The following is a 14,867-nucleotide window of genomic DNA, read 5'->3' on the forward strand; positions in this document are numbered from 1 at the left end:
ACGGCCAGTCTCGACGTAAGGCCTTCTAGCTAGCCCTAGTAAGCAGACGAGAACAGGATACAGAATACAGATCACGAGTCGTGATCTGATTGGCAATTGAAACCTGACTGTGCCCGTTCATTTACAGCGCACAGGGGCCTGCTCTGTTTAATCTGAAGGCCCCGAGCAAGTTTAATTTACCTGGCAACACAAGCTAGCTGAAATATGATTGGTTAAAAACTCTACCATAATAAATAAGTTATTTATCGAGTGGCTTTCAATGTTATTTAAAATAACATTGAAAGCCACTCGACTAAGTGGAAATAATATGACGTAAAGAATACAGAGAATAATTTTGTTAACATATTTATGAAAATAAAATAACAAATTTATGTTATTCTCAGAAAAGTAAATGTACTTTTCTGAGAATGTTTAGGCCAGCAGAGAAGGCCTTGCTGGCCCTGAGGGTCAGCCACTGGTCGCAGGGGGTGGGGAGGGATAGAATTGAATTACTCTTTGGTTTCTGTCTTGAAAATTAAGAAAATTACTATTTTCATAGAAATGTCATTTGTTAATTTCTTAACATTTGTCTCCATCGTATCAAATCTGGTGTTAAATATCGATATTTGTTTCAGAATGGTTACATTTTCTCCTTCTGTGTCATGTTCCTCTTCTTGGCTTTACCAGCAGGTGGCAGACTGAGCGAATTTACCGTGTGCACCCCTGCTGCCAATTCTGTAATTAGGGAACTCTGTATTTAAGGACCAACAAACTTTCTGCTGGTTGTCGGAGAATTGTTTGACCTTGCTGCGGCTTTTGCGCAAGTGACCATTTTTTTAGGCTTCTCGTGCTTGTCGTGTTTACTCTTGTTCTTAGGGTTCTGTTTTGTAAGTATAGTTTTTGTTTTTGTTATTTTGTTCTTTGCTTTTGTGAATTGGGTTCTTTGCACTTTGTTTTGTAAACTCAGGTTAATTTTCTTCCTTGGCTTTTTTTGCAAGCACTTTTGGTTATCGTATTGTTTGTCTTTTTGTGGTTCTTATTTGACCAGTGCTTTATGTTTCTACTAGTGATGGGTCCATGAGGCGTCATGAAGCATGTTGACACACTGTGTTGATACTGTGTCACTGACCACTGACACAGTGACACCTGCTGGACTTCAAAAATCCCTGCAGGCAACCCACTTGACAGACTGAACTGACTGATTTGATGACGAAGTGTATACAATATCATTCCCATCCATGCATATTGTATCATTCAATATGTTTCAATAATGTGAAAATTATGTGAATGAGGATGCTTGTGGGCTTTGTCTTCAAAAATTTTTATTTAGGAAAAAGACGATGCTCCAGTGTTTTGAATTTCAGTCTGTTGCATATTTTTTACATGCTATTTCCCCTGCTGTGCAGAACACACGCTCACATGGCTCGGATGAGGCCGGCGTACAGAGGAACTCCTTTGCGAGGTGGGAGAGGTTTGGAAAAGAATTGTTTGTCCTTCCAATACAACAGCGGGCCTTGATTGCGTGCAATATTCCCCTCTCCCAGGTATCGCTGGACCTCAGAAATAGCATCGGCTGTTGCACCTCTTCCCAGTCTTCCCACCTCATCATCCAGATGCAGCCACAGGTCATCAAAAAAACAAAACCCAACAAAATTGGCATTATGAACAGTTTCCAAAAACAAACTAATAATGATGAGTAACATGCCAGATGTATTTGCAGAGGTGCTTTTGTCGGTGTATGATATTTCTGTAAAATGGCAAATTAGAATGGAACAAGACACAACCCTGCCGCTGGGGAGCAGTGCCCTCCCCTGGAGGTACACTGTTCCCTGGTGCCGGTCCCAAGCCCGGAGAAATGGGGAGGGTTGCGTCAGGAAGGGCATCCGGCGTAAAACTTTTGCCAAGACGGACATGCGAGTTGATAGGGCGGTTTGCAGGGACGGATGGGAATTAATGACTCGCTGTGGCGACCCCTGAAAAGGGACGTGCCGAAAGGAGAAGAAGAAGAATGGAACAAGACATGTCAAAAATCCGAGAGGCACTTGGTGAGACAAGGAGATTTGAAAAAAAAAACAACAAAACAAAAGTGCAGTATACGCACACTTAAAAGAAACAAACCACACAATTGAAGATGAGCAAGTAAAAATCCTAGGAACAGAAAAGAGATGGTTTGAAAGGGGAGTAAAGGAAGCGATTTTTGTTCAAATCAAAAGGGGTACAGCTCTTTTGACATAGGACACAACCTTAATTATGAGGTTAAAAATCATAAACAACAAAGTACTTACATGCCTTAGTGGGCCTGAAAGCAGCCATCAAAACAGAAAGCGTTAAAGCTCAAGCACTAATAATACTTTTAATTCAGATAAATATTTTTAAACCCATAAATAAATCAGGCCTTTTCATAATACATGAAAGCGATAATGTTAATATGAGTAATAAGAGAAGTAAAAGATTCTCTCCCTTAGCAAAAGTGTGCTTCGGATCGAACTAACACCGAAAATTAATGATCCCTATAATGAGGGAAGTGTTGTAAAAACAAATAACTAGAAAAAACAACAATAAAAATCATCCACCCCACACTGGATTGCTAACCAGGATAAACTAAAAGAGTAAGAAGGAACTCGGCAAACATAAAATATTAGCCTCGCCTGTTTACCAAAAACACCGCCTCTTGCATAATATGAGAATAAGAGGTCCCGCCTGCCCTGTGACCGCAAGTTTAACGGCCGCGGTATTTTGACCGTGCAAAGGTAGCGCAATCACTTGTCTTTTAAATAAAGACCTGTATGAATGGCATAATAGACATGCTGATCAGGCTAACTGAAAGTAGCTATTCAGCCCTAGCCCAAACAATAGGCCTAATCAAGACCCAATGATAGGGAGTTTAGAAACCAATGGGCCTCTTCACCATAGGGGCGTGACTAACCATCCCCACCCAGTCCTCAAACAGGCCACGCTCAGCTTTTTAGCGCAGAGCAACTTCCCGGAGTCTTCACGGAGACTTCAGGGTTGTCTACCGCTGACGAAGCTTCTGTGAGAGAAGCGAAACGTCCTTTTTTGTTTTTTGTTTTTTACCCACAGGTACAGATGACGACTGACAGAACCCTTTCTACGATGGAACTTTCCTGTACGACTGAGAGCCTCCACAAGCAAAGAACTACTGGATGCATTTCTAATTTGATATTGGTCTGGTTAATGTCACTTCTAAATAAAGTGAGGTCAGCAGTTATAGTATGTTGTATAATTTTTATCAACTAACTTAATTTATATCGTAGCATGTCGCTATCTTGATATAAAATGGCATCAAGGTGTATGTATGAATAGTTGTTCATATTGTCTTATTGTCGATGTTTTTGTTATGTGTTCATATTTTATATAAATTGTTCTCTAAAGCATAACATATCTTTGAGTATAGCTATACCGATTGTGATGTCATATCAAAGTCGTAGGTGTATCCATTGACATTTGTCCATGTTACTACTCTCTCACTCAGATGTAAATTTTTAAGTGGAAAGTATATCCGTGGTTCAAAGGTAGAACTCTCTCTTTCTCTCTCAAATATTGAAGTTGTGTGAAAAAAAATATGCAGTCCTCTCTTTAGGACAGACAACTTTTCGAGGCCTTGAATGAGACAGATGCAAAATAAGTTGTCATGCAGCATAAGAAGTCAAGCTCAGTTAGCGATGCACTTCTTGGTTTTTATTGTTTATTTTATTGTTTTAGATTCATGGCCTAAAAGTGCTTTAAAAAAAAAAAAACTTTAATTACGCTGGTCAAGAGCAAATTTTATTCAGACATGGCTTCATCCCTAAACTTATTCTCGATCCTAATTGGAAAATGACTTTGCTATTTTTTTCTTGCACATCAGATTTTTGAGATATTTTCATTTTAGTTTTTAAGTTTCACCTATAACAGCGTGTGCAATACGGATTTGACCATTAATTTTGATCTATGATGTTTCAGAAAAAACAAAGCGATAACATGGGTAATAAAGGTCAGTGGCAATGATTTCACATGTTAATGTAAATATTTGGGGGCGGAACAGTGATTGACTGGTTTGCACGTCCGCCTCACAGTGCAGAGGTGCAGGGTTCGATTCTTGCTTCGGCCTTCCTGTGTGGAGTTTGCATGTTCTTCCCGTGCTTGCGTGGGTTTTCTCTGGGTACTCCGGTTTCCTTCCACATTCCAAAAACATGCATGACAGGTTAAGGGAACACTCCAAATTGTCTCTAGGTGTGAGTGTATGTGTGCCCTGCGATTGCCTGGCAAACAGTTCCGGATCTCCCCCGCCTACTGCCCGAAGACAACTGGGATAAGATCCACCACGCCCGCGACCCTTGTTAGAATAAGGCAGATTAGAAAATGGATGGATGGATGTATACATTTGTTCATGCGTCATCAGTCGTTTAAAAAAAAAAAAATAGAGAAAAGTTGGCTGGATCATTTAGCGTTCCATTTTTTCGCAAAACCCGAAATCAACAAAATGAGGAATTGTGGGATGCAGTGATGTTAACCGCCCAGTTAACCTTAATGATGCCGTTAACTATGTGATTAAGCATTGTTTGAGGAACGCATATTTAACAGTCGGTCAGGGAACGGCCGTTTAAGAAGTTAACCGGCAGTTCAGGGTTAACCAATGGTTAAAATAACAGACAGCACACTGAACAACCGGGCATTGCTATCAAATTTTCCAATACTGCTGCATTTCTCCTTCAATACCTTGAAACGGGCCATCAGAGGTACACGTTAAAGATTGCGAACTACTACAAATTAGAAGACATCTGACACGAATAGTGATACAACAACAAAGCTGCTCTTGGTGCTTTTCTTTAGTCTTTAGCCATTATAATTTCAGCAAAAAAAAACTACTTGCATTCAGCCCCTTTCACAGAATTAGCTAAGCCCCTATCCCACTGAGGGGCAAACAATTGTGACTTGTTTGCAAAGGCGTTCACCTCAAGAGTTCTTCAGGGCTTGTTCAAGGTCGTAAAACGTTCACCTAACATTCACCAGACGTTTGCTAATCATTTCAGTGACTTTTCTTGTTGCAAGGAAATGTTGAAAATGGGAACATCTAGTGAATGGTTTGAGAACATATGTCACCTTGAATGAACCCTGACGATCTGACACGAATGATACATTTTTGTACCTTCGCAGTCCCAATTATTTGCCTCTCAGTGGGGTAGGGGCTCAACTCTTGTTGCTTTTGTCATTTTGAGCATCAAGACCCTTTGCAAAGTCCAAGTAAGTATTACACCCACTGGTTTCATGGTTATGATCATAATTTTCCTCATTCCCAAAAGCACACAATTCCAAATGAAAAGCAAAATATGCTTGTGGAGTTCATCTTTCAGATGCTCATTGAACTGAAATCTTGCAGCAATCCTAGTTTTGTCTGACTTTTGAATTGGCATTGGAGAGGTTGAAACTACTATTTACAAGTGACTTGATCCAAGGGTATTTATTGACTAGTTAAATGGCATCGAAATGTCATTTTGAGAGATTCTTCTGTATGATTATGCATTCCAAGGTTACTTTGAGGCTGTGTTTGTGTCATTGATACTACTCCTTGATGGAATTTGAACAAAAGGTATTTGGATTAGAATTGTCCCTCATCCCTCATGTCTTTCCTCTCAGCAGATGGAGAACATTAACCTGTATGAGGAACTTGGAAGAGACTCTATGGCTGTTGTCTATAAAGGAAGAAGGATGGGAACTCTGAACTATGTAGCCCTCAAATGCTGTGACAAAGCGAAAAGGCCCGAAATTACCAACCATGTAGGTTACACTCTTTTTATGCAATTATATATTTATTACATTTATACTGACAGCTATTTATCACATGTGAAGTAGATCTCCTATGAAAGTGTCATGTTTGTTCTAAACAGTGGCGATAAAAAGTCAACACGCCCTTTTTTTAACTGGCAGGTTCTTGTGGTATGAAAAAGTAAGACTCAGGTTAATCATTTTGCTCTACGCAGCAATGCTGCACCTTCATCCACGGAATGATTTTCAAAAAGACGTGCCCATGTTTGTCTACAGTACACCAACTGTGCCAAATGGACCTCTCATATACTGACTAATTTTTTAAAATGACAGATGGCAGTACAAGGCTATGCCAGAACTCACCTGGTAATTGAATGAATGAAGAAATTAAATAGAGTGTGTGACTCAGAAAGGGGGCAGAGACAGAGAGAAACACGAGGTTCATTGAGAAAAACTGGGTCCCGACCAAGTTAGGTTCATAGTCATTTTTACAGCGGTAACTGACTGAGAGCTTAGGTTACCTCTCTCTCTGAAACAGGCTAAAGTTATCCCTCTTTCTCAGGTTTTAGTAACCTCCCATTTTGAAACGGAAAATTCAGGAGTTCCCCTCATTTTAGGGTTCACAGATTTGGAGTTATCACAAAACCTGCTTTGTGAAACAGACCCCTTGTTGGTTCATTATTTGTGTTTGCTGCGTCTGTTCCTGCCGGTGAGTTCATGTCTTCTCCGAATACTGTCTTGTTTCCTTTTGTAGTAAGTTTATGTCCAGTTTTAGGTTGTGCCTTTTAATCTTGTTTTCAGACTTGATTGATTGGTTTATAATTCCAAAGTGCTTTTTTTTTTCAATGTGGAGGGAAATACAAAAAATTGCAAATGGCAGTCAGTGTTTGCACAAATCTTCCAGGCTTTTGTTATAAAGCAAAAAAACAAAACGAAATAAAAACAAAAACAGGAAAAGCCTACAAGAACATCTGAACTTTATTTGTGGTTAATCAGAGGCAACTGGTGGTGTGTGATAGCATGTGCGAACTCCCACCGAACACGCATTTGATTGTGACTGGTTCATTCTGAATGAAGTACAGCTTCATTCAGTTTTAGGAGAGCGCACACTTGTGCAACCCCAAATAACCTTGGTTATTTTTACTTCTTCAAAAAATCTTTTTTCTCGATGGAGGGATGGGTTGCACCGGTTATTGTAACATTTGGTGGAAAAAGTTTTGAAATGGTTTGTCTTGGTCTCAAATTTTATGACAAGAACCTGGCATTTGACAGTGGTGTGTAGACTTTTTATAACAATTGTACAATTTCAGTGGCTACCTTGTTCCCCAAAATTGTATTATGGCCACCAAGACATAAAATGCACCCTCTGTAAGAGTCTTGTATGCACATACCATCCATCCATCCTTTTTCCGATCCGCTTATCCTAACAAGGGTCGCGGGGGGTGCTGGACCCAATCCCAGCCATTTTTGGGCAGTAGGTGGGGGACACCCTGAACCGGTTGCCAGCCAATTGCAGGGCACACAGAGATGAACAACCATCCACGCTCACACTCCCACCTAGGGACAATTTAGAGTGTTCAATCAGCCTGCCATGCTTTTTTTGGAATGTGGGAGGAAACCAGAGTACCCGGAGAAAACCCACGCAAGCCCGGGGAGAACATGCAAATTCCACACAGGGAGGCCGGAGCTGGAATTGAACCTGGTACCTCTGCACTGTGAGGTCGACGCGCTAACCACTAGATCACCGGGCCGCCGTATGTACATATCTTTGTCTTTTTTTTTTTTTTTTGCCTCATAGGTCCGTCTATGCCAAGATCTGGATCATCCAAACATTGTACGCTTTTATGAGTGGTATGAGACCAGAAAACACTTGTGGCTAGTAGTGGAGCTCTGCACAGGTCAGTTGCGGTTCTCACATAAGTGGTTATCAATCACTGTTTTTCTAATTTTGCATGGATCTGTTCATTGGAACTTCGGGCTTAGGTTGGCATCAATATTGCACCTTCATCATTCTTGTACAGTTTAATTATGAGTTTCTTGTATCTATTTACCAATATTGGTAATTCTTTCACGTCTGGATTTGTACGTCTCCTGTCAACTTTGTCTTGAATGTGCTAGGTGGTAGCTTGGAGTCCGTGATTATTCGGGATGGATGTCTGCCAGAAAATGTTGTGAGGAAGTTCGGATGGGAATTGGTCAAAGGACTGAAGCACATCCACAAGTTAGGAATCATTTTCTCTGACTTGACACCTGCTAAGGTTTGTACATGTCAGCATATGTATCAAGCACCAACGACATCATATTCATAATATTCCCATTTTGCATTTATCATCTGAATTATCGAATTATCTCTCTTCCTATAGATCCTGCTGGATAGTAGCGGCATGGTAAAACTGGGTAATTTCTGTTATTCCAGGACAGAGACAGACACTCTTGAAGATTTCTTTTCATTGTGTTCTACATATGAAGAAATGGGGAAAAGAAAATTTGACATTAGACACCAAGACATCAAGAAAAGGTTTCAAGGTTCGTAGTCACTCCGTTGACTCTGTATGAATGATGTCCCTAATAATGTAGTTCACACATCTGTCTTCCGTTCAGACATTTTGTGTTCAGTTCCCACTGTCTGTCTCGACATGTCTTGTGATTGAATGGTGACCAATACAGGCCCATGGCGGAGTCTACTTTTTACCCCAAGACAGCAGGGATGGCTCCTGGTTTATGGGGATCCTTGTATCGGAAATTGATGGCTGGCTGACAAATATACCATACCAGGGCTAGAATCCTAATTCTAATCATTTGGATGTTATTCCTACATTTGCATTTTTGTCCTTCTCTTTTTGATACAAATTTGTAGCCGACATTCGATTGTATTTCTGTCGGGTCATTGTCAGGCCATCTATTGTTATCAGGCTCACCAACCTATATGGCTCCAGAGATTCTCCAGGGATCTGAAACTACCGCACTCTCCGATCTCTGGGCTCTTGGTTGTGTTCTCTACTACATGTACACTGGTATGGTGCATAATAAGGGAAATACTCTCCTCTGTGCTTAAGTCAGATGCATTTTTGGGGCTGCGCACATCCTCTCATCCACTAGATTGTGAGGGCTACGCTCACACCAACTGCGGTTATTCTAATGGTGGAAATGGGGAGCTAGATTTTGAAGCATTTGTTTGAATTTGACATGCCGGTCGTGCCACGCGCATATGCAGCAAGAAGTGTTGCAAGTAATGTTAATACCCACAAAAGGAATTGACTCATTAAGCGCGAACGGGAGAATATGCCCCTAAGAGCCTACCTACAGTTGAATGTATAGTTAACTTTTAACATGACATTACATTGGTCATAAAAAATTGTGTTTAAATGTAATCTTCTTGCTTTTCTAGGTAAACCACCATTCTATTCTAGTTGCTACAGTGAACTGAAGGAAATGATTGTGTGTCTGGAACCATCATCTCCGACACAGAAAGGTTCATACACTAACATAAAAAAAAGAGCGTTTCACATTAGGAATATAGTTTTTTTTTGTTGTTGTTGTTGTTCTTTTTTTTTTTCTTAAACGATTGAGTCATCTGTGTTTTTTATTCATATTATTGATGGTGAGCCCTCTTTCATAGCGTCTCCAACAACTCCAAGTCAGGATTTCCAAAATCTTCTGAAATGTTTACTCACCAAAAGCCCCGACAAGAGGTTTAAACACACAAATGTGATCCAAATGCAAAGAATCCTCTTAAGTAGATATGATTTCAATCTGAAGTTATCTTATTTGCTCTTTTTTTTGTTGTTGTTCTGAAGAATAAACTTGCCAGAGTTACTGAAGCACGGCTTCTGGATGCTGAAAGACAAGAATTAGAGAAAGAAGATGATTGACAAGAGGACCATCGTCCTGACTTCTTTATTTATTTATTGGTTTGTTCTTGTTTTGTTATGACAAAGTGGTACAACCCAACCTGCATGGTTTTCTAAACTTATATCATGAGATTTGGTCAATGTGGTTGTGTGTTGCTGCCTTTTTCTGATGAACATAATTTAACTTCAGTTACACAATGTTAGGAAATAAAGGAGTACAATAAAAGAATGGGAAATCTTGCCTCATTTTTCAAATCATCTTCCTAAAGACCACAGCTATAACTGATGCAGCTGATCAGCAGATAAAGCAGAACCTCCCTTTGAAACATTTTGCCCATAATGCCAAAGACTGGGAGTGCCTCATGGTCCACAAACCATCAGAGGGCTCCACTTAGTCTGAGCATCAATTCCGGACACTTAAGTTCATGACAGCTCTCTGAAGACAGACATGCAGCAGATGTTTGTGTGAGGTATTGATAGCCAGGCTGATTTGCAGTGCTATGCTTTGAAGTTGTCACTCAACTTGGTTTAATTAGTTCGTGATTTCAGTCTGGAATTTTCACAACCACTTAAAAGCGGTTACAAAATCTGCTCAGTGAGCAGATCGCGAAGGTAAGTACTTGGTTCAAGTGGAACAAATAATCTTTGAATATTATCCATCCATTTTCTGATCCACTTTATCCTCACAAGGGTCGCGGGGTGTGCTGGAGCCTATTCCAGCTGTCTTCGGGCAGTAGGCGGGGGACACCCTGAACCGGTTGCCAGCCAATCGCAGGGCACACAGAGACGAACAACCATCCGCGCTCACACTCACACCTAGGGACAATTTGGAATGTTCAATCAGCCTGCCATTCACGTTTTTTGGAATGTGGGAGGAAACTGGAGTACCCGGAGAAAACCCATGCAGGCCCGGGAAGAACATGCAAACTCCACACAGGGAGGCCGGAGCAGGGATCGAACCCACGACCTCTGCACTTTGAGGTCGACACGCTTCTTTGAATATTAGTAAAACCAATTGTATTGTCTTCTTCTTGAACAAACAAAAATATAGTGATCATGATATGAACACAACTATATGGTAGACTTATTAAAAGAATTGATCTTACAAAATTTGAAATAATCCATATTGCTCAATCCATAAATTAAAAAATATACATAGATGAGTTGGTTAAAAAAATGATTGAAAATTGTAGGATTATTTTCAAACCAAGACATTTGCTTCCATTAGAGGCATTATCATTGTATCATTGCATCATCTGGACTATAGTAATATTATCTGGAATAATACTTACCCTACATATGCTGTGAAATTACTCATATTGAAAAAAAAATTATGATTCTGCATGTGTCTTCCTTGAAAACTTGTGATGCGATTGCCTTCTTCAAGAGGGAGGCCTTGTGAGTCCCAATACTGTACCTTGAAATAAGGTCATGTATCGGTCTCATACCGATACCTGGTATTGGTAGTTGCCTATCCCTAAAAATAACCTTGGTCTGGTTCCCTTTGCAACCTTTAACAAAGGATTTGTCCAAAGTTGTGTGCTGTGCAGTGCTGAAACGAACTGCGCAATATGGAACAATTGGGTTTGTGAATGTGCCCAAATCTTGACAGCCTCACTATTGTTGCTATCCCCCACTCATTCTTTTGAGTGTGGTCAAAAACTGCATCAGGGCTAAGCTTGAAGGCATTGTCTCTTCTGACTCTCACAAGGAAACTTTAGGTGGACTGTTTTCTAAGCCAAGACACTCATGCAATGTGTTCTTGTCAGAGTCATCATAGTCACAGAAATTGACTTAAGTTTGTGCATGTTTGGATAACCTTTTTAAGTGACTGTTAAAATTTGGATTGTAAAAATGATTGGTCCTTATAGTTATGTGTCATTCGTTAAAGTTAACAATTATCCAGATCAAAATGGTATGAATCATGCTGTGCCAAAAGAAGGTGTTAAAATACTGTACACGCTGCTGTCTGAATGTATTAGTTTGTGGGATAATTCGCTGGCCGTTATACTTCTGTCTTTCCATAACAGAAGTATACCGTATTTTTCTTCTTTTGGTTAAATCAAATTTACCAACACCAGGGTAGGCAACTCCGGTCCTCCAGAGCCGCAGTCCAGTTTGTTTTCGACGTTTCCCTCTTTCAACCAGAGGCGATTGCTCTAAGACCGCAAGGGAAGCTGAGCTTCCCCTAAAATGTCAAAAAATAAGTGATCAAATATATGTGTGTACATACAATTGTGTGTACATGTCAGTGACTAAATATACGCTACAACGTGCTCAACTTTTGTTCCGAATAAGCTTCTTATTACTGGTTACGACGCGACTCTCTTCTCATTCGTTCCCGCAGCTTCACTGTGCTTTAAACTGTGTGGACGCTGAGCGTCTGCAGCGCAGACGCTGGGTGTCTGGAGAGTTCAGCTGGGTTGTACCAATGCATTGAAACGAGACGAGTCATTGGATAAATGCTGGTTTTGTCCCGCCCACCGGACGCCCAGCGTCTCTGGGAGTCTATGGACAGTGGGCGTTTATGGGCTGGCCCGGACGCTGAGCTTTTCTGCATGATGATTGGATGACCTGTCTTGAGGCTGAATGTCTTTTGATTGAGAGCGAAATGAGCCAATCACCGATCTTTTGGTGCTGGCATCCGTGGGGGCATTTTTCAATTCTCATTCTGTTCTGAGTTGAACGGGAGACGTCGTCTTGTCATCTTAGTGTAAGTCGAGGGGTTCGTAGGTTTTTCAGTGGATGGCTCTTCTTTACGAATGACAGATGGAGAGATGGAATCCTTTAATGCAGTTTATTAAAAAGAGAAATAAAATAAAAAAAACGACTGCACCTCCGAACGGATGAACGAGAACACAACCCCCTTTCAGTCACGAAAACCCTTCCTGCTTCTCTTTAGCCAATCAGACGCAAGCAACATAAAAATAATTGTTGAAACATCAATTATTAAACAGAATATAATTTAGATAACTATAACATAAAAGAATATAATGCTCAAATATAAAATGAAAAGAATTGATAATTTAACATAAGCTTACATTAGCGACACTCTGTTGAAAACGACGAGCGACAAATTAATCTTTTATTTCTGGGGGTTTTATTGTAGTTGCTTGTGTTTGCAGACTGAATTATATCACCACAGGGTCACAGATCATTTTCTTGAAAAAAAAAACCGGAGAGTTGAATTCAGGTATAAATAAATAAACGGACACATTTTATGATGTAGGCCGAAATTGAGCTTCCCCTCCTTGACAGACCAGCATCTGCCTCTGCTTTCAACATACCCGATTCAAATAAACAGCTCATCAGCAAGCTCTGTAAAGCTTTATAACGATTCTGATCATTTGAATCAGGTGTGTCGCAAGAGGGAACTTCGAAAACAAGCAGAATCGCGGCTCTCAAGGACCAGAGTTGCCGACACCTGACCTACACATTTTATCAGCAGTAGTTTTTTCAAATGACATTGTTTTAGTAATCTTGTTGTTTTTAGCCTTATTATTGTTATTATTATTTGTTTATTTATTTATTTTAGATACATAGAATTTGCTCGTCGAACGCTCCAACACCCTCAACTTCTTGTTTAGTTTGTTTGTATCCTAGCAACACCGGAATAAACCATGGAAAGGTATCCTCTTGTACGAAATGAAGCGTTGAACACTGGTAAACAATGCCATTCTCAGACAACGTGTTTGTGTAAAAACAATGAAAATAAAATTTTACACGTACATATAAATATAAACATTCATATAATTCGACTGGTGTGATTTGTTGCGACTTAAGTATTTCATTCGCGCCCCTCGGCTGGGTTGAAGTGACCCGCATCATCCGACTTCCGGTTAGGAGAACGACGTGTTGGAGCTCCACGAAATATAAAAAGGTATTTATAGCCATTACATAGAAATACGTTGACATTACTTTCATAATTATTTTGTATTCACCTCCCCTTACTGCCTATTAAATTTCATGGCTCAATTTGACAAACTACATAATTTCTTCTCACATCAGATGGAGAACTTCATTCTGTATGATGAGCTAGGAGGAGGATCAACATCTATTGTCTATAAAGGAAGACTGAAGGGAAATCTAAACTATGTCGCCCTCAAATGCAGTGACAAAGTCAAGAGACCCGAGATCACCAACCATGTAGGATTTCAATCGTTTTTATTGCATTATATAGGTTGTAAATGAAGAGATTGTAGATGGACCAACACTCAAATTTGTCAAACATGTGAGTAGTGTTACTTCTCTACTGGAATGACCAAAAGAAGATTGACATTGTCTTGTTTCTCTGTTTTGTTGCAGGTTCGTCTGAGTCAAGATCTGGATCATCCAAACATTGTTCGCTTTTATGAGTGGTATGAGACCAGAAAGCACTTGTGGGTAGTGGTAGAGCTCTGCACAGGTCAGTAACTAATGAACGGTCCTCAATCTTTACTTATATACTGTACTTCTTTCAGTATGGATCTGTGAAAAATAATTCCCCTGATTATGTTCCAAAAGGTGTTACCTATTTTCTGCGGCATAGTAATGCACATGTGTGCTTTTGGCATCAACTACATTCTTCTATTGTCTGAAACAAAATTCGCATAGTTAAATTCTTTCTCTCTCTCTCTCTCTCTCTCTCTCTCTCTCTCTCTCTCTGTCTCTCTCTTGTTAAGATATGATTCATCTCTGTTAGCTGGATTTGAATGAAACAATTTAGAATGCTGTTGAAGGTATTTCCTGCTTACTGTGATTACAATCACCTTTGGTACCCCCTTACCCCCACTACTTTTATGACCCCTCCAGAGTACATGTCAACATCAAAAGAGGAACTGTTATCTCAAGTATCTGTGTTGCAGCTATTGAGGGACTGCGTTTTACTATGAGTACAATTGCTCTCAGTCTCTTTCCTGAACATTTGTTTGTACACTTAAAACAACGTATGTAGTGTTAAAGTTTATCTTCTTCCTGCTTGGTTGATTAACAGACCCCTAAGTGTCTTCTGTTATTCCCCCGCGCCTTGGGTCAGTCCCTGATCGCTGTAAAGCCCCCTTGGGAAGCCCTCTTATCTCAGGATGTATACACAGCGGGGGTTCTGGAACTTGCTATCACACCAAATGGTGGGTCGTGGTGGTTTGGTCTCACCCCACCACTCCAAATGTCTTCCAGCCACGCCGGGTCAGATGTCATGTTACTTTCCTTGTTTCCGGGATTTGCATGAGAGGCGTACCTAACCGCCTCTCATTATCATATTGTCTCTATATAATCTCATGAATGTGTTTCTTC

At 40.3% G+C, this 14,867-nt stretch overlaps 2 protein-coding genes across 3 annotated transcripts in view; both read left to right on the forward strand.

Annotated features, from left to right (window-relative positions):
* The first annotated feature begins 3,412 nt into the window (after positions 1-3,412).
* LOC109529642 (serine/threonine-protein kinase ULK4-like) lies at positions 3,413-9,825 on the forward strand. The gene is made up of 9 exons (XM_019893021.1): positions 3,413-3,512; positions 5,620-5,757; positions 7,544-7,643; positions 7,864-8,003; positions 8,109-8,271; positions 8,640-8,759; positions 9,134-9,217; positions 9,365-9,437; positions 9,543-9,825. The coding sequence occupies exons 2-9, from the start codon at positions 5,620-5,622 to the stop codon at positions 9,598-9,600; spliced, it is 876 nt and encodes a 291-aa protein (XP_019748580.1). The 5' UTR covers positions 3,413-3,512; the 3' UTR covers positions 9,601-9,825.
* Positions 9,826-12,881: 3,056 nt separating this feature from the next.
* The window catches only part of LOC109529637 (serine/threonine-protein kinase ULK4-like), a 7,381-nt gene continuing 5,395 nt past the window's right edge, over positions 12,882-14,867 (forward strand). The window contains exons 1-4 of one of the 2 annotated variants that reach the window (XM_019893010.1): positions 12,882-13,224; positions 13,412-13,476; positions 13,605-13,742; positions 13,902-14,001. In XM_019893010.1, the coding sequence (XP_019748569.1) occupies positions 13,605-13,742; positions 13,902-14,001 (238 nt within the window). In that variant the 5' untranslated portion in view covers positions 12,882-13,224; positions 13,412-13,476. Of the gene's footprint in view, positions 13,477-13,604; positions 13,743-13,901; positions 14,002-14,867 lie in introns of both variants that reach the window. The other variant, XM_019893011.1, reaches the window with a different exon arrangement.

The sequence above is a fragment of the Hippocampus comes genome, unplaced genomic scaffold, assembly GCF_001891065.2.
Source record: "Hippocampus comes isolate QL1 unplaced genomic scaffold, H_comes_QL1_v1.1 scaffold94, whole genome shotgun sequence".
NCBI lineage: Eukaryota > Metazoa > Chordata > Actinopteri > Syngnathiformes > Syngnathidae > Hippocampus > Hippocampus comes.

Bases quoted from the DNA above. Each gene is read 5' to 3' on its own strand.
- LOC109529642 (XM_019893021.1), top strand. From the start codon at position 5,620: ATGGAGAACATTAACCTGTATGAGGAACTTGGAAGAGACTCTATGGCT. The intron at 8,760-9,133 runs GTATGGTGCATA...TTGCTTTTCTAG, and splicing joins TCTCTACTACATGTACACTG to GTAAACCACCATTCTATTCT. The intron at 9,438-9,542 runs GTTTAAACACAC...GTTGTTCTGAAG, and splicing joins ACCAAAAGCCCCGACAAGAG to AATAAACTTGCCAGAGTTAC.